The sequence below is a fragment of the Callospermophilus lateralis genome, chromosome 15, assembly GCF_048772815.1.
Source record: "Callospermophilus lateralis isolate mCalLat2 chromosome 15, mCalLat2.hap1, whole genome shotgun sequence".
NCBI classification, from domain to species: Eukaryota; Metazoa; Chordata; class Mammalia; order Rodentia; family Sciuridae; genus Callospermophilus; species Callospermophilus lateralis.
Window position 1 is genome coordinate 57043023 of NC_135319.1, and position 27731 is coordinate 57070753.

Sequence of the window (27731 nt, forward strand, 5' to 3'; positions counted from 1 at the left end):
GCTCACTGTATCTACGTGCCACTGGGCTTGTCCATCTGATGATTTCATAATCAGAAGCAATGAGGCAGAGCCATGAAAGACAGATAAAGAGAATGAATGAAACTTAGGTCCCAAATCTGGCAGCTAAGTAATTGGTGCAATCTGATCTAGAATCCAGTTCTGCTGATTGCAGTTAGTTCTGTTTTAAATAGCACTTACATTCTGTGGCTAGATTATTCCAAACAAAACCTCCCCTCATTTAAAAAGGCACTAAAAATCACTTTAGTTATCAGTTTTAATCATTAAATCTCCTCCCCGAGAACAGCTATTGGTATTACTTAATAAAATTAAAATGCAAAAGAATTCAGGAATAAAATTTGGGCAGCTCAGGACACAACAAAAGGAAATGATACATAGGCAGCTGTTACAAATTTTTTTTTTAAATTTATTTTTTAGTTATCGGTGGACACAACATCTTTGTTTGTATGTGGTGCTGAGGATCGAACCCAGGCCGCAAGCATGCCAGGCGATCGCGCTACCGCTTGAGCCACATCCCCAGCCCTGTTACAAAATTTTTGAAATCCAGATGTAGTTTTATCCTACTAAGAGAGAGATCATTAAATATAAAAAACACAGAAAAGAAGCAAATTTTGGAAAATGTAGACTTTTAATAACTGCTTTTATCACCAGGTTAAGTCATGCAGTTACAAAGTAGTTAGAAATCTGTTAAAGGGCATTATCGTTAAAATAAAAAAGAAGAAGAAAAAAAAGAGCTCATTCTTACATAAATATCTAGAACTTCATTGGGACACTGCTCAAAAGGCCAAAAGGCCCTGGAAACATAGGTTCTAAACACTAGAACCTATATTGTTTTCAGCCTGCTGTTAATGCTGTTAATGAAGCTGGGTGCAGAATGCAAAGCCTCCAGAAGGGGAGGACACACAGGTTGAGTCAGGGCCATCAGCAGTGCTCAGAGCCAGCTGGACTCCAAACAGGGAGCCCAGTGGTTTTTCTTGGGACACTCTACTTGAATTATGGTTTAGTCAACACAATAATCTTCAAAAGGGAAGAACAATTAATTAACATGATAAGGAGATTACTACATTCTTTGGACTATGTGTCATAATGGCAGTTAGCAAATTCTGATAGTTTTAACAAAAATAGCCTCCAATGTTTCCAGGTATGAAGACAGATCTCCATTAGGCTTTTTATTTCTGCTGGACAATATATGACTGATAAGCTATAAATGATATTACTTTATGTTATAAAAATACTAGCTTTTTTCATTTACTGTGTTTATAGGCATTCACTGCTTGAGTCAAGGTTAGGCTTATTAAGTGATTCAAGGCAATTTTATTACAGTAGCATGTACTTATTTTATTCTATGAGAATAAAATGCATACGAGACAGCTTTTATTTTTTTTGCAACTTATAAAATTGAGTTATTACGCAGATGTAAAATACCAATAACTCATTTGAGGACCATGCCACCTTTCAAAAACCATATATCTAATTCTCACATGTATCAAAGTTACAGCATGTCCCAGACCTGCCAGAGCAAAACCGAGTAACTGTTCTTGACTGCTTTCCTTGGCAACAACCCTGACAGTGTTGGGAAGAGCCCTGGAGCAAGGCAGCATAGTCAGGTGGAAGATACTTTTTATTTAAAAGCAAATTGCCTAAGTGGCTTTCTGGAATAGGTAATTTCTACTTTCACACTCATCAGATTGTACACGATCCCCTAAACTTAATTTCTTTCTTAAGGGGCTGAATCAAATTGACTTTTTTAGAACAGTGTCCATTGTTTAATGAGTCATGAGAGAAAGATTTCTGCAGTTACATGTAAACTTGTGATAGGTCAGCAGAAGTTACAGAGGGTGGTGAGGAAGTTAACCATGATCCATTTATGTGAAGGTCACGCCAGCTTCATTGTATACTTTGAAGACTTTCTCAATGGCATTGACATAGGCAGCTGTTCTCAGGTCCAAGCCCAGGTTATATTTCATGGCTGTACGCATAATTTGCTGAAATGAAGGAGAAAAGGCAGTGAAAACCACCTGAGTCAAGCAGATGGGCCATGAACACAAAAGACATGTGACACAGTGGGATCTGGGCAGCCAAAGACAAACTATGCCATCAATACAACAACCTCTAGGCAGGAAGGACTAATTCTCTGGAATTATTATCAATGATTACTGTCTTGGCAGTAATAAAAAGCCATTCTCAGAACTGCAGATGCAATGCCTCTCTGCCCATAAGGCACTGTTAAGTTGTGTATATCATATACTTTTTAATTGTTTCAAAAAACCTAAATGAGGTGATGAAAATGTTCTAGAATTTCATAGTAGTAATTGCAACACAACTATGTGAATATCCTGCTGAACTATATACTTTAAACAGATGAATTATTTATAGCATTTTAGCTATATCTCAACAAAAACAATTCTAAGAGCACCACCTTCTTTATCAGTATTTTTTTTTTTTTTTGGGAGGGGGAGGATGGGAGGGGGGTGGTGTGGTACCAGGGATTGAACTCAGGGACATTTGGCCACTGAGCCCACATCCCCAGCCCTACTTTATATTTTATTTAGAGACAGGGTCTCACTGAGTTGCTTAGCATCTCGCTTTTGCTGAGTCTGGCTTTGAACTCTCAATTCTCCTGCCTCAGCCACCACACCTAGCTTCATCAGTATGTTTTTTTATGCTGTTTCAACTTGGCAATTCAAGTGAATAGAATCTGAGCTTAAGAAGAAATTAGGAAAACGGATTCAAACTGTGTTTAAGGCCTTGCTTGAAACAAGGATCAAGTAGTCAAAAAAACTCTTAAACCAAATTTTATAGAAAGTTAGCTTCCTACAGCTGAAATATAGTGAAACCTGAGCTGTATTCCAGTTTGGCCCCACTACTCAACATTTAGCTAATTACTGCCAATCACTCCCTCCTATCTCTCAGTATTATTATTTTCAGGGTTTGGTAAACACTGAAGATTGACAACACTACTCATTGTTTGAGGAAAAAAAAAAGGCATGTTTTTTTGCTGCACACAAATGAGGACAGACTCCTATTTTCTATCACTACATATATAATTTGGCCACTGAGATGATATGGTTGAGCTATGTATGATTCCTGTCACTAACAGAAAGTCAGATAGCATCAATTCACGTACCCTGGCTGAACGCTCCATGGTGTAGGCTAAGCCAGAATGCACAATGTCTTTCTCTGATGCACCCTGTAGGAAAAAAAGAACACAAATTTAACAAAATCACATGAAGAAGTATTTTGTGACTCCAGAAAAGTACAAAGGATTCTTAAGTTAATGTACAGACAGAATTGTTTTGTTTTTTAGCAAAGATACATGTAATTTCTGTACACTATCAAGGAACAGTATGTTTTTGTTTTTCCTTTGGTTTGTGGTACTGGGGATGAAACCCAATGCCTGACACATTGGGAAAGGGGTCTATCACTAAGTAACATCTGTAACCCAAGGTACAGTATTGTTTTTTGGAGTGGTGCTGAGGATTGAACTCAGGGGTGCTTTACCATTGAGCTACATCCCCAACTTTTAATTTTGACAGGATCTTGCAATAAGTTGCCAAGGCTGGCCTGGAACTTGTGATCCTCTTGCCTTACTCTCCAAAACTGCTGTGATTATAGGTATGTGCCACCACACCTAGTAAAAGATAAAGTATCTTGATACTGATGCAGTTGCATTTTAACCAGAAGAAAACCTGGTTAGAGCCAACAGCAGCTCTGGAGTAGAACCCTGCTTGTGTATTCAGTAATACCACCAACTTTAAGGCTGAATGATCTTAGCAGCTCTTTAATTTTACTTGGGAGGAAACCCAGGACCAAAGGTTGGGCAAGGTTATCAATAGCTATTTTAAGACTGGGAATGACCCAGGGCTTCCCATTATCAAGTCAGCTTATCTCTGTCCTTTGTCAGTTATCTATCACTATTCTTCCTCATGTACCATACATAGTCATAGAATATACATTCATGACCTGTCAGAAAGAAAACAAAAGTGCATTAATTAAAAAAAGTAATCTTTGCTGGACACCATCCAATACATACTGTATTCATTTAAGAAAGTATATTTCTAAAACATATGTATTAATAAGGAATCTTATGGCTGGGCACAGTGGTACACACCTGTAATCCCAGCAACTCAGGAGGCTGAGGCAGAACTGCAAGTTTAAAGCCAGTCACAGAAACTTAGTAAAGCCCTAAGACACTTAGTGAGATTCTGACTCAAAATATAAAAAAAGCTGGGGAAGTGACTCTGTGTTTAAACACTGGTGGGTTCAATCCACACTATCAAAAACAAATGGACACAGTAGAGAACAAAACAATCAAAGTTCTCTGTTCTCATGGAGTCTCTATCTTAGTGGGGGTGGTGGTGAAATGCATGTGTGGACTTGAAATCATGAGGCCAAACAGGTGCCCAGTGTTTTAAATTTAAGTTTAGAAGTGGTTCAGAGGCTGAGGGCATCTAGTATTAAAAGGGTGGAGAGAGGAAGAGTACCAGCAAAAAGCAATGAAAAGGAATGGTTAGTGAGGTAGAAAGAAAACAGTCTCAGGCAGCAGCCTTAACAGTGAGAAGGATGGCTGATAAGTCAAGATGAGGACTGAAAAGTGACCACTGGACTGGGCATTGCTATGTCACTGGTTCTCTTGAAAAGAACAGTTTTGGTATAGTAGGTTCAAGTACAGAAGAACTGAAGATGGAGTATATATAACTCTTTTAAGGAGGCTTTGTGTATGGGAAATAAAATTGGCAATAACTGAAGAAGTAGGATTAAGATGTACCTTTTTCAAGCAGTACTTGGTATACTGAGAGAATGACAGGAGAGGGAAAACTGATGATGCAGGAGAGAGGACAAGACTTGTTAAGTGTAGTATATCTGAGAGGCTATGGGACAAGCCATGCAATATTCTGTATAAGAGCTGGGTGTAAATGGAAGCATACAGAGTTAATCTACCACCTTAGGGAAAATGGCACAGGAAAGGGTAGACACCAAATGTTGACTAGGTGTGTAAGTTCTCTGACTGCTTCAACTTTCTTTGATTAGATACCAGCTCAAGAGCTGTAATGTAGGTAAGAAGAGGAGAAAATGATACACGATTCAGGGGAGGAAGAGAATGAATGCAATAGGGAAAAGTAATGAGACTGGTTAATCAACAGAGCCTCCAGCTACATAGGCATAAGCATGGAAAAAGGAGAGCTGGGATTTTATCAGGGGTTGTTTAATTGTTCACAAGAAATGAATATGATAAAGCAAAACAAGACCAAGGAGTACTACTGTAATGATGGATTGTGGGCCTTTCATTAGATAGAAGAGAAAATTAGGGAGTGTGGATGAGGGACAGTGAAAAGATGGCAGGGTTAATAGCTATTCTAAGCCTGGAAGGGCTAAAGGGCTGGGGAGGGGGAATACAATGGACAGAGTTGGGGAAAACCGGGTTTTCAAATGTACTTATTATAAGACTTCCTGAAATAACAAACTCAGCGAAGAGTGAGAAATAACAAAGTTAAACTTAGCAGCACTAAAACCATTTAAAAAGTAGAAAGCCAGGTGTGGTGGTGCTGCATGCCTATAATCCCAGCGATTTGGGAGCTGAGGCAGGAGGGCCACAAGTTCAAGGCCGGCCTTAGAAATTTAGAGACCTTGTCTCAAAACAAAAAATTAAAAGAGCTGGAGGTATGGTTAAGTAGCTTTAGGCTCAAGCCACAGTACCTGCCCCCCCCCCCCAAAACCCCCACAAATTGTGTTAAAAAGGCCACTCACAACCAGATAATTGTTCTCTTTCTGTGCCCCTCCTGAGGCACAATGTGAGTGATCACCATGTGCCAGGCATGTATCAGACACATGCCAAGTAAGGGGAGAAGTGAGCCCTTCAATGTGCTGCAAGTCACTCTGACAGAAAGAGTAACAAACAAAAAAGATACGCTGTTTTTGTTAATAGTGAGGTCAAACTTTTATTTAGGTGTACATGCAGGGATAATCTTTTTTGGGTCAATAATGAGTATTTGGTCAATTTTGGTGAGAGTCTCTTCTTACCAAGTTCCCAGACTGGACCAATAGGCAGTTTATGCTGTTTTTGTTAATAGTGAGGGTTAAACTTTTATTTAAGTGTACGTACAGGACTTTGTTGTATGTTTGCTCTCATGTAGTGGTAAAGAAATTCTCTTTGCAGTATGTTACACTATTAAGTCAACATCTGGTTAATACGAAATACCTTTTCTAATCTGTTTTATCTCTTGTGTCCACTTAGCTACTTCAAATTTTCATATAGCCCAGTCTAATGTTTATTTTAAAATTGTTTCTTTGAAGCTTAGAAAAATTAAAATAGATAGCAATCATTCATGATTATGTTGAATCACTGTAAAGTCACTTATATTGCAAAAAGTAACAAAAGCAGAAGAGCAATTAATTATTTAAGGTTGATATTAGATTCTTCATTTTTATAATAGAATGAAAGAAGATACAAAACACACAAAAAGCGTACAATTACTATCATGTTGACCACCACCTGTCAACTCCAGTCAACCTGCTGTATGGAGGTCAGGATGGGGAACATATGTGCTACTTTGGTGCTACCACACTCACCGATATCCTGTCTTGGAACTCTGCGGTGGGTACAATAGGAATTGTTCCACCATGCTTTCCAAATTTTCTTTCTAAGCTCTCTTGAACAGACACTATAAAAAAGCAAGAGATCAAAATAAAATATTGCTAGTAGGGCAGAAAAACAAACAACAACAAAAACCTCAAAACCTCCATAAATAGCCCCAAACTATATCTATAGTTCTTCAAAACAGTTTTAGAAATCTTCAATGCTAAAGAGATATAAAAGAATTAATCTCTAAAAACTCAGTCAAAAAGGAATAGAAATCTTTGCCAAATTCCTATGTAAATGTGAATTTAGGTCACTGCTCTGTTTCCATAACACCCATTACCAGGGTTTTTCATTGGCTCTATTAAAAAGAAAATGCTGAGCTAAAAAGAAAAGGAAATGGAAGAACACTTCACCCAGATTCTCAGAGTGGCTGCTCAGTTGGAGGTCTTGGTCTCATTTCAGTCTGATGAGAAATTCTATTCTTAACTGTGTAGCTTACTCTCATCAGAACACTCAAAAAAAATTCTCCACACTAGATAGGCTTTTACTAAGAGCAACCAGAGACAGAAATGGATGAGTATCAAACAATGGAGCTCATATAATTTAAGATACTACTTTTTATAACATCGTTAACTTGTGGATTATGTTCTGGAAATATAAAATCATAGAATAAAAATTTGAGGGCTGGGGATGTGGCTCAAGTGGTAGCATGCTCGCCTAGCATGCGTGAGACACTGGGTTCGAGTCTCAGCACCACATAAAAATAAAATAATGATATTGTGTCCACCTAAAAATTAAAAACTAAATATTAAAAAAATTAAATATAAATACATTTAATAGTCAATTCATTGAATGCCCAAAGAAATTGGTATTTTGGTCTAATCCTTAAGAGAGAAATAAATAAGAGTTTTCTACTCTGAGATGGAAGTCTCTAAGATTACCAAAGGGAAAAGACCTCCTGAGTGTATGTATTCTTTCTCCAGCCTTTTGGCTGGTCAAAAGGGTTATTTTTTTGGAGAATGATATTATAGGGACTCACTGAGCAAGTGGTAGTTAGAATCCCTTTCATATTTGAAGGTTAATCGGCCATAGCTGACATGATTCAGATTCTTCAGCCACTCAAAGTAAGATACTGTCACTCCACCAGCATTTAAGTAGAGATCCTATACATAAAATGTGACAGGAAGACACCAAAGAAATTAAAAGATGATGACTTTAGCAAAAGCTTAAAATGAACATAAGAACTCAATTTTAATACCAAGGTGGACCTAAGGTTTAAACTTCCCAATTATATTTTCGATAGTATCAGCAATTTCATAATTTAACAAACTCCCCTTCACAATTCAACTAGGATTTTTTTCATTTAGAAAAATCTTTTTTGGGTCATTAGTGAATATTTGGTCAATTTTGGTGAGACTAGACCAACAGGCAGTTTACCAGGAGATTAGTATTCCTACTACCTAAAAGCAGCCTATTTTAGTTAAATATTTTCAGCAAAGAGGGCTCTTCAAGATATACCCAAGACCTGAGCATATGTTCCTCATAAGAGCTTTCTAAATAAAGCAGGAAGGAACACTTGAAATGTATTAAGTTAGGAATTATATAGAAGATCTTAAGGGTTTAAATTGAAATGATATATCATATACAATATAAAACTAGTTATGTCGCTGCCTCCATTTTCTTAAAAGCAACATAAAGACAAAAAATTCACCAGCTGAGGAGACGAGTAAGTCTTCTCTTTTTCCCTAATTCTTAGCAAAAAGCAATTGTAATTCCTAGTATGCATAAATCTGGATGAACACAGATGACTTACTGGAATAACCATGATGTTCCTCTCCAGGAAAATCTTATCAGCTTCTGGAGTGGTTGGTCCATTGGCACCTTCAGCAATGATCTGCAAGAGAGTCAGGAACACATATATGGCTAGGGATCATAGATATGCACATACAGATAAGAGAACTGAATGGAAGATTATAATTTTTTTGGTACCTGCAACTGAACCCAGGGAAGTTTAACTATTGGACCATACACCTTCAGCCTGTTTTTTTTTTTTTTTTGTATTTTATTTAGAGACAGGGTCTCACTGAGTTGCTAAGTGCCTTGTTAAGTTGCTGAGGCTGGCTCTGAACTCACAATCCTCCTGCCTCAGCCTCCTGAGTACTGGGATTTCAGGATGAGCCATTGAGCACAGAAGATTATAACTTTAGTTAAATTATCAACTGGTAGGCTGGGGATGTGGCTCAAGTGGTAGCACACTTGCCTGGCATGCGTGCAGCCCGGGTTCGATCCTCAGCACCACATACAAAAAACAACGATGTTGGGGCTGGGAATGTGGCTCAAGCGGTAGCGCGCTCGCCTGGCACGCATGCGGCCCAGTTTTGATCCTCAGCACCACATACAAACAAAGATGTTGTGTCGGCCGAAAACTAAAAAAAATAATAAATATTAAAATTCTCCCTCTCTCTCTCTATCTTAAAAAAAAACCACAAAGATATTGTGTCTGCCGATAACTAAACAATAAATATTAAAAATAAATAAATAAATAAATAAATAAATAATCAACTGGTATGTGCTGGAGGTACATGACTGTAATCCCAGTTACTCAAGAGGCTAGGGCAGGAGAATCACAAGTTTGAGGCCAGCATTGGCAACCAAGTGAGACTCTGTTTCAAAATAAAAATAAATAAAAAGATATTGTGTCCATCTACAACTAAAAAATATTAAAAAAAAAAACAAACAAAAAAAAAAAACGGGTGGTGAAATAGCTTAGTAATATAGTGCTTGCTTAGAATGGCATGAGGCCCTGGGTTCAATCCCTAATACTGCAAAAATAAATAAATGAATAATACAGGTTATTTTGCTCTACAAAGTGCATCTTTGTAGAGCATGAGGAAGGTATCTTTCATTTCATCTTTTCTATTTCCGTAGTTTTTAAAAACTACACTTGGGTGATGGTTACATAATTCTGTAAATATGCTAAAAAGATATTAAATTATATCCTTTAAATGTGAAATTTATGAGACTTAAATTATATGCAATAAAGTTAAAGAGTGGGGGAACCCAATAATAATCTGACAAAATTTTTTATAATCTCGTTAATATCATCTCACATTTATAAAGCTGATTCTGATTTCTATAATGCTTTTACCTTGGCTTTCACTCTGGGTGCATTGGATTTGGTCAACTGCTTCTCACTGGCAGCAGGGATCAGTATGTCACAGTCAGCCTCCAAGATGCTTCCTTCATAGACCTTTGCTTTGGGGAAGCCCAGAATTGATCCATGTTGCTGTAATTGATTGAAAATCAGAGTGAATAGCTGCATCATAGTTTAAATGTTTATATTGAGTGCCTCACAAACATGAACATTTAAGGACTTTGAACTACATTTAAAAAAAAAGCAATATATTTAAATAATATTTATTTTAACTTTACAGGGTTCTAAGTAGTAAAACTGTTCAGATTACCAGTTTGAAATCTTCCAGTTCCTTTGGGTCAATACCATCTGGATTCCATATACTCCCATCAGATTCACCAACACCAACACATTTAGCACCAAAACGATGTAAATACCTCATAGAGTGCAGGCCCACGTTACCAAATCCCTATGGAGAACAATCACACACAATCCCAAAATTAAAGTCTTGGTACAGATAGTAGGAGTCTTAATCCATGTATATTTATATTCTCTCTGTGCTAGGTGAGCACTCTACCACTCAGCCATAACCCCAGCCCCTGTATCTATATTCTTAATTATCCTAACCCACATATAGGTAAAGTTTCAAAATCCTTTTGCCAGAAAAACCAACATACTAAATGACTTCTCTTAAACAATAAATCTCTATGTTTAAGAATCTGGGTCAATACCATCTTATGGTGGAACCCAACCCTTTATTGTCGGTGAGAGTGAGTCCTGAAGAGGTTTAGTTAGGTGCAAGATTCTTGGCTTATAAAGAAATGGTAACAATGCCAACCACACCAGTGTGGTCAGACCTGAATGACCCAAGGTCCTATGGTCATATTAATGTATGTCATTAGTGTAGAGGAATATAAACTCTAAAGTAATGTTCAACATAATTTAGATTTCCCTAGATAAAATACATGTTACCATATCATACAAGTTTGGGGCAATGTGCAAACTTTTCTGCATACTCATATTTAGAAAATCATGAGACATTTTCCTTTTTTGGATACAATTTCAGGTTCAAATAAGGTCCAAAAGAAGTTGATTATTGTCTTATATATATCTGAGAGATATTAAATCAGTTCTAGTCACATGAATCAACATTCAAAAGAGGATGCATTATTCTTCTGAAAGCAACACTCTAAAACCCAACAGATTCAAAATAATAAAAATTTAAAGTTGTAAATCTACAAACATTAAAAATGTATTGTAGGGCTGGGGCTGTGGCACTTGCTTATCATGTGTGAGGTACTGGGTTTGATCCTCAGCACCACGCAAGAAGATAAAGATATTGTGTCCAAAAACAAAACAAAGCCAAACCCTCATCACATATTGTTCATCAGTTATAAAGAAAATTAATTTTTTTAAAAAACCTGAACCACAAATGTTTTATCTCCAAATCCTGGTGTCATTCCTAAAATGCTCATGTAAGAAGCTTCATTGATGAAGTTTTCAATTCCATGGAAAACACCACGGCCAGTAGCAGAAATGCGTCCATGGATGCCTCCTTGACTGATGGGTTTACCAGTAACACAGGCATGTGCATTAATATCCTGCAAAAGGAGACAAAATAATAAAACAATGTATCCTAATTTTTATGATGAATCAATATAATGAATATAAGTCAAAGCACATTCTCATCTAACTAAAAATATTCTCATTAGAAGTGTGTGTGTCAAGCATGTGTGCATTGAGAGTCAATGTATTTAAGGTATACTGTGACCAATAGGAAAAAACCTCACTTTTACTTTCTGTTGCTAGAAAATGTAATAAATTATATTTCCCACTGGGAGAAACAGTTCAGAAATTTAGCATCAGTCTCTATATTTATGAGACTATTTAGCTTAAAGCCATTATTCCTTTAAATCCTAAGTCAGAGTATGCATCTTGTCTACCACAATCTACCACAAGACTTGCATATGTCACCAAAACAGTCTGAGACAGAAAGAGACACTGTAATTTTCTTGTTGGGAAGACTCAATTTTTAAAATAGGAATATGGAGGCAAGATACAGTGGTACATGCCCAGAATACCCCACCCCTTTTTAAGTAGTAATGGGGATCCTAGGGGTGTTTTATCACTAGGCTACATCATCATTTTTATTTATTTATTTTGTACTGGGAATTGTTTTACCACTGAGTCACATCCCCACCCAGTACTTTTTACTTTTATTATTTTGAGACAGGATCTTGCTAAATTGCTTAGGGCCTTAACAAGTTGCTGAGGCTAATTTTGAACTCCCAGCCTTTGAAGTTGTTGCTGGGATTATAGGTGTGTCCCACCATGTCCAGCTCCTTTTTATCTTTCTTGAGATGGGGGTCTAACTAACTGCTGAGCTAGCAGTGAATTTGTAAACCTCCAGAGTTGCTGGGATTACAGATGTGTACCACAGTTCCTGGTTTACAGAGCACCTTTGGTAGCAGTGCTAGCTCTTTAAGTATAGAGGGGATTAATGATTTTTATCACCACACTTTCTACCCTTCTTCTTCTTCTTTTGGTACTGGGTATCTAAGTAGGGGCACTTTACCACTGAGCTACATCCCCAGCCCTTTTTCTTGAGATAGGGTCTCACTAAATTGTTATGGCTGGCCTCAAACTTTCGATCCTCCTGTCTCAGTCTCCCGAGTCTCTAGGATTATAGGTATATGCGACCATGCTTGGCTTTCTCCCCTCTTTGAATTGAGGATGTGTATGTATTTTTGTTGAGAAACAAGCATAACTAGAAAAAAGGGGTTTGGAAGGGATTCCCTTCCAAGGTATCAGATATACTACTATGAAATGACAACCACAACACTGTGGAACAGATACACTGATCAGAGAAACAGGAGAAATGAGATGCACTCTGATTATGTACAGGAAAGAAACAAAAAATGAAGGGAGAACTTTAAATCAAAGGCCAAAGAATGACTTGCTAATGCAATTTGCCACCATGTGAACAAGATGAGATACCTTAATTCATTTCATATTCCTATCCCCAATACTGTGTTATAGCCGAGTTAAAAATTAATCTGTTTTTTATCCATATTGTTTAAATATTTTCACAGAGAGAACTTAGAATTGCATTTCTTGTATAATTATCAACAACAAAAAGAAAGCAAGTTAAAAAAAAAAAGCAGTCTAATAAAGCACTACAGAATTAGTAGTTTTCCCACAGTTTTCTTTCATGAATAATTAACATTATGAAAACAGAACTGCAAATCTGGTGCCAAACAGCTTCTAAACAGTGAAAATGCAAATGCTGAAACTGAAGGAAATACTGTCTGAGGTCAGGCCTAATGCCAACTGCCAGGCTCCCCAGCATACCTAATGGTCCTGCAGCCCAGGGTAAAGAATATGGGGAATGTTCTCCCCCAACATGGCACTGTCAGATGGGGCCGGACAGAAGACTCCCTGTTCACATCTGGAAACAAGTTAACAAAAACTATGGCCTCCTAACCTAGCCTGGGTTTTGGAACACAACATTCACCAGTATAGTCCAAGGCTTAGCTGGCAATGCCTCATAAAATTTGCTTTTGCTGTCACCTCTATGGAAAGAGCTATGAATAATGGTATCCTGCCTATTAGTTTGTGCTACTCAGTCGAGTGTCCTGCTCAATACAAACAAGAGATCATACTCACAGCTCATTAACAGGTGACATAGGGAAAAGTGTCCCTTTTGGGAATGGCAGTCCAAACCAAAAATATCTACTCTTACTTTTATGCCCAGTAAGAGCTGAGGACTGTTCTAAGTACATTAACTCTACATTCCTTTTCTCCAAGGCCTGTTTTACTTCTAGGGTCCTTGAATGACACCCTCTCCGCTGCCTTTATTCTCTTGCTCTATCTATTATTATGGGTTTATTTTGCATGGTTTGTCTCTTGCACCAATGAATGTCTATAACCAATAAACACAGACAACAACATAAACCCTTTTATTAGTCACTAGTCACTTTTCATGCTGTCTTCTCTAGTGCCATTTTTCTTAGGTGGAGGCCATATGTCATGCCCTACCTTCCCTCTCTTCACAATCCCGTGGGATCTAGGCCCTTTCTATTAGTTTCCTGTCCTTAACTTCCCATCTCCTCTGCATATTTAGATAGGCTTCAGTGTACCCTCAGTTGTGCCATAAACTTGTTCATAATTAGATCTTCATCACTTCCCTGTTTTCAGGACAAAGACCAAAAGTCCTTATGGTTTCATATTAGGCAGTAACCTGGCCCAATCTCCTCTATTGGCCTTTTGTATCCCCTTCTTCCCTTTCTCAACTCTGGTTACAACAGCTGCCCACAGCCTCTCAAGTTCCCTTCTCTTCTTCACTTCATTCAAATGCAGACTTCTGCCCCAAGCACTTGCCCCACCCCTTTCCCTAGATGCATAGGCAAGAAGGATTCATCTCCAAGGATGCCTTTACTGACCTTACCTCCAAAGGCTTGGTCTGTCCCCTTTAATTCCAAGCTTTGAAAGGTGATAAACACCTGACCTGCATTTAGCTGTGCTTGCAGGATAGAATGTTTTTAAAAATATCTACTTTTCTTCCTGATCCTTATATGTCTGTTTTTCAAGGTTCCAGGGCTTTCAGGGACAGGAATTGTCCTTTCCTCTTCCGTTCTATTCAGTGGCTTTCTTTCTTTCAGTCCCCACAGTTGTATCTCCTTCATATCAACTCAAACTCATCCCCTTCCTTGATTTCACATATATAGTCTAGGCTCACTGAGTCTTTCTCTGTGGTATCCATTATGTGCCTAGATCAATGGCTCCTAGACTATGATGACAGGTGCTGGTACCATGTAGGAAGTTATTCTTTCTTAAGAAGGGGTTGCAGCAAAGTCTTACCACTGAATATTAAGTAAAACCAACAATGGACTTGGTATTTTTGTTGTAGTTCACTTACCTCTTTACTTGTATATTCTACTACCTTTATAAATATGCCTTATTTCAATTTCCCCAAATCTCCAGATGTTCACATTAAACACACTTTCAAGTCTGGTCCAGATATCTCTTCCAGAAAGCCTATTTTGAGAAATCATAATTCTTTTCCCTATATTACACTATTTCCATACTTTATCTGATTATGTGTCTTAGCTCTTCTTTTAGCTTATGTGTCTTAGCTCCTCTTTAAATGAAAGCTCTTCGACACAGAATGCTTCTTTATATACCTTCTAGTCTCAGCAAAATGTGCTGACCTGGTTGGAGAGGGTCCTGCCCACTGTGTAGTACGTGCAGCATATAAGTAAAAGCTCAATCCACATTCACTACATTTATAGTTCAAGAGTAGAGAAAAAGAAGCAAAATAACATGCATATCAAGTTTATGATTTAAAGAGAGTAGAAAACCCCAGTGAGTCTCAATTTCTCCTTATAATTAGCTGAATTGTTTCTTCTTGTGAAGAGCAAATACAGGAAGCCTTGGGGCTTCTGGGGAATACTCACATAGTGCCCTATGGTGCTGGCATAGGTGTCAGCGATCCAGGACATCTCTCGCTCACCCGTGCTCATGTCTGGGGCAGGCACATCAATACCAGGACCTGGGAGCACAGGGAAAGGGCAGTGCACCAGTTTTTAAAATAATTCTCTAAAGATAACAGCACCATCTTGCTTGACATAAAACAGAATTATTATGGTTAGGGAATAGATGTGTATGAAATACTATAGCAACATGCTACTTACTGGTTTAGGTTCAGTTCTTTTCATCAGGTAGAAAAAGATGGAAAAAAGTCATATGGCTGAAGCAACTGTGTTTAAGACTGTAGTACTTTTACTTATGGAAGAATGCTGCTTTTACCTGCTGTTCAATGCTTAGTGAACATAAAGTTTTAGGTTTTGACTTATTTTTGATATTGTTGTTGCAGTGCTGGGGACTGAATCCAGAGGTGCTCCACCAGAGCTACATTCCCAGCCCTTTTTATTTCTTGCAAGCATTAAGCTAAGTTGCTGAGGTTGGCCTCAAACTTGCAATCCTCCTTCCTTAGCCTCCCAAGCTGTTGAGATTATAGGTATGTGTCACTGCACCTGGTTAGGCCTTTACATTTATTTCCTCAGATCACAGCACATTAAAAGTTTGAGAATAACAAGATATTGGTTCACAGGTAACACTGAAGGCTCTAACACTGATGGCCAGTGAGCTCACTGAAAAACTTCTTCAATGATGTTGTCTCCTATCTCTAAAGGCAGAAATATTCTTCTTAAAAACAGTAAAAATAGGGGTTGGGGTTGTGGCTCAGTTATAGAGTGCTTACCTAGCATGTGAGAGGCACTGGGTTCAACCCTCAGCACCCCATTAAAAAAAAAAAAAAGTTCTTAAAAAAAACAAAACAGTAAAGATAAATACAGGACTGGCACAAGACAATTTGAAATACTCAAGGTGTGCTTTTCACATCCCCACCCTGTCACTCTATGTCCTATCCCCCTTCCTTTCCTTAGGTACTTACTTTCTTATGAAGTCTAATTTCCCCAAACTACTCTCCCTCCACATAGCATCCCTACTTGAAGGATTAATGCCATGTTTTAGTGTCATATTCATGGATCAAAGGACATTAACTGCTTCTCTTCACTCACGTTCCATTTCTTGGGAGTGATATATATTAGCTACAGGTTAGTACAAAAATTGTTTAACCACATTCCTTTTCTAAGGTACAAACGACAAATTGCTATTGAATCCTTATAGACGTATTTACAAGTATTATACTTGTTTAGCAACATTAAGAATTAAATAATAATCTTTGTTGTCTTGAATAACAATTCAAACTGGCAAGTCTGAGGTAGTTTGTAAATCAGAAACGTGTACTGATACACCACTTTAGTCTAGACGTGCTAAGATGAGACAGTTTCTCCCACTTCAAAACACAAGTACAAAGTACTGCGAGATTTATGAGTTTTCTACTTTATGGAAAAGTCAACATATACGCATGTACAGATTGCAAGTAACATCTGAATTACATATAAATTCTCAAATATTTGAGGGAACAGGTCAGAAGTCTAGTCTTTTTTTTTTGGTACCAGAGATTAAACTCAGTCTGGGGCACTCAATCATTGAGCCACATCCCCAGTCCTATTTTGTGTTTTATTTATAGACAGGGTCTCAATGAGTTGTTGGTGCCTTGCAGTTGCTGAGGCTAGCTTTGAACTTGAGATCCTCCTGCCTCAGCCTCCTGAGCTGCTGGGATTATAGGCATGTGCCACCATGCCTGGTGAAGTCTTGTCTTTTTGACAAAGCAATTGCTCTAACATGAGCAAAGAGTAAAAGCTAAGAGAGTTAATTTTGGCATATGGAGATATATAGGGAGATGAGAAAGATGGAAATATCAGGGATCTTCTGGGGAATTTTATAGCTTATACAGGTGTTACCTGAACTCACAAAAAATTAATATTGACCTTTTACAAGCTTTTGCAAATATCAGAAGTGGAGGGAACATTTCCTAACTCATTCTATGAGGTGGGTATAACCTTGATTATAAGTTTGAATAAAGACATCTCAAGAAAATTACAGACCAATCTCTCTTATAATAGCATCAGAAGAAATAAAAAACAGTTAAGAATCCTACATGGAAATCTATAATGTCATTGAAAGAAATTAGAGATGAAAACATGGAAAAACATTCCATGCTTATGGATTAGAAGACTTAATATAGTTAAGAATTGTTCCATGAATTGAGTTACAGATGAAATAAAATTGCTATCAAAATTCCAGCTGCCTTTTTTGCAGAATTTGTCTAACAATTCTAAACTCACAAAATGTAACAGGGTCAGGATGCAGACTCAGGTCTGAGTCACAATACGAAATGCGACAGAAAGGAAGACATAAAATAACAGATTTGGAGGTGTGCCCAGGAGTGAGGAAAAAAAAAACCAAAACTTCCTTTTGTCTATTTACAAACCTTTCTGGATCCAAATGTTAGTTTAGTTATATCATGGATTAATGAGGTTTTTGCACAAAAGCAAAGAAACCAGATAACATGAGGTTTTTGCACAAACGCAAAGAAATCAGACAACTAGTATTGTGGGGCTTTGCTTCCTTTCAGTGTCCCTGTAAACTTTTAGACCCATAAGATACTTGTCAAGATCCATAAAACTAGGTTGAAAACGCTAGATATAGGTAATGAATATGACTGAATAAAATATAAAACCATACAAGTTTATATTAAAGTACATTTAAGATTTAGGCTAAAAAGTAATATGATATAAAAATGTGATGGCTATCATCAGGCTGAACATAATTTTAATTATACTTCACGTAAGTGTGAAAGAGGTAACTAACTTCTGTTAGCATGCTTCTCCTATAAATAATGTACAAGTTCATAGCAGTACTGGTATGAGGTATGTCAAAATCCCAATTGCCCTTAAAATTATGAAATTTGTGCCAAATCTTATAAAGTTCTAGCATTACCTATGTATTTTATTTCTATATTAGTTTCTTTATTTCATGTATTTTTCCCTAAAAATGGGATAATTTAAAAAATATTGATAGTTTAATTTCAGAGAAACTTATCAGTGGTTAGGGGAACACAGGAAAAAAAACTCAAAGGAAGGAATACAGAAAAAAAGTAGGATTCTCCCCGTTTTAGTCAGTCTTATTTTGTTTATGTTAACAGGGCAAAGATTCTTTTTAACAATTTTGTTCATTTTATTCCAAAAAACTAGAAGCCTTCTAGACTAAAAGAAACATGAAGACTTAAATTGCTTAAAACATTGAAGAGTAAATGATAAATATTTATACGTTACAAACAAAAATGTTTCACACAAAATAACATAAGCACATGTAATAGACAGTAGGATAAACAAACATCAAGCAAACAAAAATTAGTATCCTCAGAGATACTGATGGTGACTGGCTATTCCTACTACTTTAAAGGGGAATGTGGCATTTATACACAATGGAGTATTACTCTGCATTAAGAAATGACAAAATCATAGAATTTGGAGGGAAATGGATGGCATTAGAGCAGATTATGCTGAGTGAAGCCAGCCAATCCCTAAAAAACAAATGCCAAATGTCTTCTTTGATATAAGGAGAGTAACTAAGAACTAAGAGTAGGGACGAAGAGCATGAGAAGAAGATTAACATTAAACAGGGAGGAGAGGTGGGAGGGAAAGGGAGGGAGAAGGGAAATTGCATGGAAATGGAAGGAGACCCTCAGGGTTATACAAAATTACATACAAGAGGTAACGAGGGGAAAGGGAAAAATAATACAAGGGGGAGATATGAACTGCAGTAGAGTGGGTAGAGAGAGAAGAGGGGAGGGGAGGGGAGGGGAGGGGGGTAGTAACGGATAGGAAAGGCAGCAGAATACAACAGACCCTAGTATGGCAATATATAAATCAATGGAAGTGTAACTGATGTGATTCTGCAATTTGTAAACGGAGTAAAAATGGGAGTTCATAACCCACTTGAATCAAAGTGTGAAATATGATATATCAAGAACTATGTAATGTTTTGAACAACCAACAATAAAAAAAAAATAAAAAAAAAATAAAAAAAAAAAAATAAAGGGGACAGGTAGGCCTGTTTAAAAGCCCCAGCTCCAAAAGGCATTAATTAGATTTCTCATTGCTTTAGGAACAAAAGGATGACCATTTTAAAAACTGTGTTTTTTATACTTAAAAATATTTCAATATTATTCAGTGTCTCAAAGTAGGGCCATTTTGAATGTCTCAATAGAGAAGAATGTCCAGGAGATCTACCATAAAACCTGGTTTCTAAAGGAAAGAGAATTATGATATACTATATTTAGCCATGTGTAAAGATAAGAAATGTCAGTTATTATGAATTCCATTTCATACAGAAACTTACATGGCAATACATACCAATAAAACCTTTTTTTGCGAGCTCCATAGTGAACCTTCTTGTGATCTTTTCCAATTCATTATCCTATAAAGAAAAAAAAAAAAAGACAACCAACAAAATACAGTAATAAAAAGTATTTTTGACATAAAATCAGCTGGGATGCACATCATGTTTTGTATATGAGAGAAATTCTCATATATCTTCTCCTGTAATTGTCAGTATAATCCATAAAGTAGGCATTTCCATTTTAAAGAATGAAAATTAGGTTACAGTGGCTAGGGATGAAGCTCAGTGTTTGAGTATGTGCTTAGTATGCGCAATGCCCTGGATTCAATGCCTAGTATGTGCACAAAACACACTCACATACATGCAGATAAAGATAATAGACTAGGGCTCCTCAAATCCCAGTTTCCTTTTGTATTAATTCCTCATTTCTTTCTTTAAAAAACTTTTTAGCTATAGATGGACATAATACTTTTATTTTATTTACTTATGTGGTGCTAAGTATCGAACTCAGTGCCCCATGCATGTGAGGCAAGTGCTCTACCACTGAACCACAACCCTAGCTTCAAAATAACTAAATATTAATTAAGACTAATTGAAAAATGATATAATTGTATTAATATGAACCCGATAGGCCATGTCCTTGTATATTTTCATTTATAAGGTGAACTTACAGGTGTGTGCCACCATGCCCAGCTTAAATGGTGAACTTCAAAGAGAACAGAATCATATGTATTTATTATGTTTGTATAGATATCATTAATTTAGTACTATGTAGGGCACTGTAACTAGTTTTAATTAACTTGATACTGATAGGAGGATTACTTAAGGTATTGTCACCAGAAGGAGATCCCTACATTAAAACTTGATAATAGTAATTTTTAAAAGTGAATGTAAGTGTCTAACAATATCAAGTATTAATTGCTTCTTAATCAACTAAGAAAATGAAAAGACTTCGATGTTACACAGATGATCTTTAATATGGCAACATGCTCAATGAGGCAATTATTTACTTATTTTCCTATTTTTCTGAAAAGCATCGAAGACCATTAATCTCATTAATGAGGGATATACAGAAGCCTAAAAATTTCAAGTTCTTTGGTAAATGCATTGTGCTTACAAATATCACTTTGATACTTACTGTATAGTTCTTGGGATTGATCTTAACACCTGCTTTAGCACCCCCAAATGGCACATCTGAAAGGAAAGACTGAGAGTTGTTACTTCATATAAAAATTTAAAAAATAAACACACAGAAAGCACTATCCAAAAGAGGTTGGATATTTTTTACCTGAATACTTTTTTCAGAAATATATATTTTTTAAAGGTAAAGCATTCTTTTTTTTTTAAACTTTATTTTATTTATTTACTTTTATGTGGTGCTGAGGATCAAATCCAGTGCCTCACATGTGCTAGGCAAGCAGTGTACCACTGAGCCACAACTCTAGCCCCTTAATTTTGTACAGTATTTTCAGTGTGTCTGCATTTTGACCTAGACCTGTCTCATGAGGTCAGGTACGGAATTTATTATTGATGGCTCCATGTTCATATTTAGAAAATTTCAGATTTTGAAGGATTTCAGATGTCAGATTTTTAAATTAGGGATGTTCAACTTGTATAATAATGCTTTACCATTTTAATTTTGGAACATTGTAGAAATAAAACCATGATTCTAAAGATTATACTTTAAATAACACTTTATTAAACAGAAATTATAAGGCTAGTCAAGTTATAATGTAATCAGTATTCTCTACTATTGTTAAAAGAACACTGTATTTACTTTCCTTTTACTATGACTTGGTTTTATTTATAGATGGTGGACAGGTATTTAAAACAAAGATCTATATTTTGAGAAAGTCCAACTAGTTCCTATAAAAAAATCCCCCACTTAAGCCTTAAGGAGTTTAACTTAAAGAAAAAGTTCTGATAAGGTATACTTCTATAATATCTTAAAATTAACACTCTATGTATTAACACTCTATGTAGACCTATTTCCCCAGTTATTAGGTAGCAACAGGGGTTATCACTTACCAACCACTGCACACTTATAAGTCATCAGAGAAGCCAACGCTTTTACTTCATCTACACTCACATCAGTGCTGTAACGGATACCTGGTGGTATTTAAAATAAATAAATAAATAAATAAAATAAAAATAAAAGTGGGGGGTGATGTATTTCAACAAATTTCTGGTAAGTTTCAAAACAAACAAACAAAAAAGGGCTATAAATTAAAAACAATCACACTATTTACATTTTATGCTCAGGCTATTTCCAAGAATGTTTGAAGTGTCTATGTGTCAGAACACCATAAGAAGTGAAAAGAAAAAACTAAGAAAGAGCTATAGAATTAACCCTGAATTTGGTTTTAAATATACTGATAACAAAGAGAGGCGATAGTGCTGAAGCTCAGTTTTCACTTTCTGGTATGAGTAAGACAAAAAAGAGCAAGAGTTCTTAGGAATTTAAAGATGGGGAACACAGTCCCTGTTCTTAAGGAAGTTATAAGCCAGTGGGAAAAATAACTGATCACATAAGGCAAAAAAATGCTCTCCAAAGCAATGTTTTTTACACTTTCCAGAAGGCAACTACCTCATAAGTCTTTTTTATTTTCCTTGTACTGCTTGGTTTGGGTAATTTGCTAGCAATAATTTCAAGAATTCTGCTGTCTGAAAACATACAAACATGAAAAAATGGACTATAACCAGGTTTGACAGATTCAATATCAGATGTCTATATAGAAATTTTGGCTTCAAATGGATAGATCCAAAGAATTTCTTATGCCTGCTGTTCCCCTTAACCAACTGCCAGACTCCTCCACTGGGATATGAGAAAGCTTTCTCTTTTTCCTAGATATTAACATTTCCCTTCACCATTTCTTCAAGGAGGGGAGGAGGCCATTCCAAGTTCTAATGCCCCTGCATCTAGAAGCCATGAGGCATCTGGGTCATTCACCTTTACAAGTTTTGCAGGGTTAAATCACCTCTCTTTCTCCATGTTCCACTGTTCTCAACCCCAAGGAAGATAGCCTGGGTGGTGATATCTAGCTGCCCTGATGCTCTGTGTGTGTAGACACCCAGATGAAGCTGCAGCACCTTTTCTACCCTTCCCTCTTCTATCTAGCTCTAGGTGCTGGGTATAATCCTCACTCAGAGTCACAGGTAAGTAATAGGGGCCTCAGGTACATCTTTTTAAAAGAATAATCCAGGGACGAAAAGTTCTTCAGACAAACATGGAAAATATCTCATGGGCAGCCTGAGAAAATTCTAGTCAATTTTAAAAGCAGATTTTTGATGTTTCAGAAAATGTCAACTTAAATATTGATGCTTTAAGAGAAATCTTTATAGTATACATGAACATAAAGAGCAAATTCTGAAGTTGCACATAAACTTTAGTCTATTATAAAAATAAGAAAACGAGTGAGTCAGGTACAGTGGAACATAACTGCAATTACAATTAGAAGGCTGAGGCAGGATTGCTTGAACCTAAGAATTTAAGGCCAGTGTAGGCAATATAGTGAGACCCTAGCTTAAAAAAAAGAAAAAATTTACATTTAGAAGAGTGGTTTCTTAGAATTGTATCTTATAAGCCCAGCTTGGTGGTGTACACCTATAATCTCAGTGACTCAGAAGGCTGAGGCAGGATGATTATAAACTCAACAATCTACCAAGAACCTAGCAATTTAAATTTAGTGAGACCCCCATCTCAAAATAAAAAGAGCCGGGAATGTAGCTCAAGGGTAAAATGCCCCTGGGTTCAATTTCCAGTATTAAAACAATAACAACAACTAAACAAAACACCCCAAATAAAAAACAGAATTATATTCTGTACATAATGGGTATATTTTGTACATAATGAATTCTCAAATTTCTTATGAAGTTAATGAAATCATTTTTTAAAATTTTAGAATGTGATATGACCGGTTAATTTTTCTAGCATACAGATACACAGCTCTTTCATTTCATTCAGGTCTCCATTTCAAATTATTCTGAGAGGTCCTCCTTGACTATTCTACTTAAAAGCACTTCCACACATCCACTCTCTAGCCTTTTGAACCTTCTTCTTCTTTATTTTTTTTTAAATATATTTTTTTGGTTGCTTATGGATCAATGCCTTTTTTTTTTTTTTTTTTTTAAATGTGGTGCTATGATACAGGCAAGTGCTCTGCCACTGAGCTACAACTCCAGCCCCTATCTTGTTTCTTTATAGCATTTATTATAACAGATCTACTTATCTATTTATGTCTGGCTTTCCCATTCGGGAAGTTTACACCAGGAAAACAGACTGTGTTTTGTTTGCTGCTTTTATTCCTGATGCCTACCACAGAAAATGGCACATAGTAGGCACTTAAGTATCTTAAAATTTAAGGAAGAAAGAAATGCCATGGTCACTAAAATATTTGTCATACACATTAAACAATTTCCCATGAACATCTTTACTTGTCATGGAAGAACTAAAACCATACTACAGAGTTAAAGAACAAGGTCCTAAAAAAATCCAAAATAAAATTTGTCAGTAATAATAGTATGAAATGTTTGTATCTTTAAAACAAAAATTTTGCTTAAACACTACACTGCTTTTCTAATTAATAAAAAAGCTAAGTAATGATATATTACTTAATGAACATTATATTAAACCAGGGATACAAGTATAAGTGCTTTATCCAGGTGATCCCAGCCAACAGATGATCCCAGCTCATCTGGAGAGGCAAAACACTGTTCTCCTTTGCTTATGGCCAAGGCTGTGGGATGTCCTATGTGAGTCATCTGACTCAGAGGCTTGCACTGTCATACTCAAATTTCAACTATTAGCACTGCTTTAACAACTGAAAGTAGTAATACATAACAAAGCAATTTATCAAAACACAAAAGGGTCTAAAGTGACAGGGAATTGAATAAACAGCTTTATAAACTTTGATTTCATTACTTCAAGATAAATTAATAGTGGGTGGTAAAATAAATAAGTTTTTAATAATTAGTTTATTTCTTCTTACACACAGATTACTTTTTTCATTGCTCTTTAAAAGCCTATGGAAGTAGCCATACTAATTTATTTATTGATTGAATTATACACCTAGCCCTGTCCAAGCTGGCCTCAAAATTGCCATTCTTCTGCCTCAGCCTCTTAAGCAGCTGGGATTGCAGGTGCCCAAGATTGTGCCTGCCCCCACTCAATTATTTGAATTTAAGTTTATGAAGAAAAAGTTACTTTAACTAGAAACCTAAAAGTTTAAAAGGTACTTAAGAAGTACCTGTAATGTAATGCAGTTATAGTGAAGAATTAAAAGCTGATTTAACTATAATCTTCATAAATCAAATAGCAGAAGCATCCAAATGGCAAGTCTAATATTCCAGACAAAGATACTAATAAGAAACCAGAACACTCCTTTTACCAAAGTGGAAAAGAATTGTCGTTTTTATTACAAAAGTCTGGAATGATGAGTCATAAACTCTATAACAAAACAGTTTCCCTGGATGGAACTCAGGAATTCATTTGTGAAATAAAATTTTCTTTCTCATCTATAGAATTTTCTGTCACACAACAGGCATATTTTCTGCAGGCTATGAATTAATGAGAATTTTTACTGTTATTGAGACAAGGGAGGAGCTATAAAGGAAGTAGCAGAAGCTTAGTGGAATAAGCCCTAAAGTATAAAGGTGGGGGAGCTGAGGCTGTAGCTCTCAGTGGCAGAGCGCTTGCCTAGCATGTGTGAGGCGCTGGGCTCAATCCTCAGTATCACATAAAAATAAACAAATAAAGGCATTCTGTCTATTTACAACTATAATAAATAAGTAAATAAAATGAAATTAAAAAAAAAAAAAGATAAAGGTGGGTCATGAAGGGGACAGAAGGTGATATTGCCTGGGCTAAAGAAATAGTTTCTTTAACATTCTAATTAATCAATAATACATTAATGTTTTCACTTCTAGAAATTAGCAGGTATATTAGTATAGGGTTACTTAAAGTGTCGATATGAAAAAAACAAAAATTCTCAAAGAGTACCCATAAATAAAATACTCTGTAGTAATACTTGAGATAAACTACAGTAAAACAAGATATTCACAGTTCTAGAAAGTTAGTTATGTTTCCCCTTCTGCAATTGGAAACCAAAGATAATTACTAAAAATATACTATTGCCTGAAAACTCTTTACCATATTTTTATGGACATTAAGAGATTTGAACAACAACCTGATAAAAAGAAGGTACTTTCTGTTTATAAATTTAGCAGATTGGGAGCAATTAGCACAATTGGGTTATGTGAAGGATAAAATGATGTGACATTAAAATTCTTAAAAAAGGAGAAATCCAGAATTTCTGAATGGAAACCATATCTCAAGAATTCTAATTTGAAAATAAATTTCTTCAAGAAGGTAAAAAATAGATAATATGCACATACATATTTTTAAAAACCCTGAAAACTTTAAACAAGCAAAAGGAAGAACATCCTTTTGATTTGATTAGAACTTTAAATAAACAAAAGGAAAAACATTTGCAGTTTGAACATTCTGACATGTAACATGCCTGTAATCCCAGCAGTTTGGGAGGCTGAGACCCTAAGCAACTCAGTGAGACCCTGTCTCTAACTAAAATACAAAATAGGGCTGGGATGTGACTCAGTGGTGAGTGCCCCTGAGTTCAATCCTGGCTGTGCCTCCCCCCGCCCCCCCCCAAAAAGTATGGACCACAGAATGGATGTCTTTAGAAATGAGATTTAACTTAATGAGAAAATAATCTGTGTCTCAGTCCACTAGTGAAAATTAGAGAAACACTGCCATGAAAATGATTTATCAATCTCAGTCAAGTTGGAGGAAGGGCAGGGGACAGAAAAATGAAGTATTTAACAATGCAAACTTTGAAATCATCCTTTTTACTCTTAAGAGAAACTGATTAGTTATTTTGGGTTAATGCTATCTGGATGTTTCAAAAGAACACAAATGAATACAGACATCTGCAAACTACACGAAAGCACAAAGCACTGTCTGCCTTTTAACAGATATACCTTAATATGTTCAATAGTCTAATGATTGGTGCACACTAAGTTTCTCTAGGAGAAATAACTAGCTGGAGTTGCCATAGTGATGGACAAAACAAACAGCTCATTACTTTAAAAAGATTCAGTGAAAACCACAACTGACTAGCTTGAAATTTTCCTTTTCCTAGATGACTCAAAACCAAATATACACATACAACCCCCTAGCTACCATTATTTTATGATGAATCATTAACTAAACATTTATGAAAATTCAAATGGTTTTTAAAGTTACTTGAACTGGATCTCTTAAAGGGTATGATTTATTCATCAGAAATCCAATTTCTAACAGTACTCTAAATTATTTATAAATAAACAAGAATTCTACATCAAGCACAGAATTCCAAGAAAAGCAAAAAAGCCTTAGGACAACTCTGAAAATTAATGTATCAACACTCTCTCCATGAATTCACCATAACCTATTTTCTCAGTTAATATTGGTATACTTTCTAACTCACAATAGAATAGCAACAATATTAAAAATGAAGTGCAGGAGGGAAAGAGGCAGTAAAGAACTAATTGCCCATCAGCAAATAACAAATACCTGGAATCCCAGAAGCATCAGATACAAACTCAAATATTCACTGGGAAGAAACATTTTGCATAGGAACAAAGAAAAACCATACATTTAAAAAAAATTTTTTTGAGGGGGTGGGTACTAGAGATTGAATCCAGGGGTGCTTAACCACTGAGCCATATCACATCCCGGCCCTTTTTATTTTTTATTTTGGGATAGAGTCTCATTAAGTTGTTTAGGGCCTTGCTTAGTTGCTGAGACTGGCCTCAAATTTGTGATCATCCTGCCTCAGCCTTCTGAGACACTGGGATTACAGATATGTATCACCATGCCCTGCAAAACTATATACTTTTGTTTCACCATATCTAAGTACTGTAAGAAGTCAGGGAAACATGCACTTTGTCCTATTATCAAAGTCTTTTATTAGTTTAACCATTTTGAAGAGATAAAGTTTCCTGGGAAGCAAAGGTTTAGCTGCTAATGAAAATATATTTCTTTTTACTAAAAATTTAAAATTATATAATAATATGCCTATGTTTTCATTTAAATTTGAATCTCTCTTTGACTACCACTCGTGCCTAAAAGTCTTCTCCTTAGGAGTGACCATTCTTAGTGATATAAAATGTATATACTTTGAAATTATT

The 27731-nt window shown here is 36.1% G+C and overlaps 1 protein-coding gene across 1 annotated transcript in view; it reads right to left on the bottom strand.

Moving 5' to 3' along the window:
- Window positions 1-627: 627 nt before the first annotated feature.
- The window catches only part of Glud1 (glutamate dehydrogenase 1), a 37680-nt gene continuing 10576 nt past the window's right edge, over window positions 628-27731 (bottom strand). Inside the window, exons 2-13 of the mRNA XM_076834457.1 lie at window positions 21573-21653; window positions 20683-20738; window positions 19559-19622; window positions 15188-15282; window positions 11153-11332; window positions 10063-10200; window positions 9747-9884; window positions 8412-8492; window positions 7638-7761; window positions 6589-6680; window positions 3146-3208; window positions 628-2003 (exon numbers count right to left, since the gene is read on the bottom strand). Coding sequence (XP_076690572.1) covers window positions 1884-2003; window positions 3146-3208; window positions 6589-6680; window positions 7638-7761; window positions 8412-8492; window positions 9747-9884; window positions 10063-10200; window positions 11153-11332; window positions 15188-15282; window positions 19559-19622; window positions 20683-20738; window positions 21573-21653 — 1232 coding nt within the window. The 3' untranslated portion in view covers window positions 628-1883. The remainder of the gene's footprint in view (window positions 2004-3145; window positions 3209-6588; window positions 6681-7637; window positions 7762-8411; window positions 8493-9746; window positions 9885-10062; window positions 10201-11152; window positions 11333-15187; window positions 15283-19558; window positions 19623-20682; window positions 20739-21572; window positions 21654-27731) is intronic.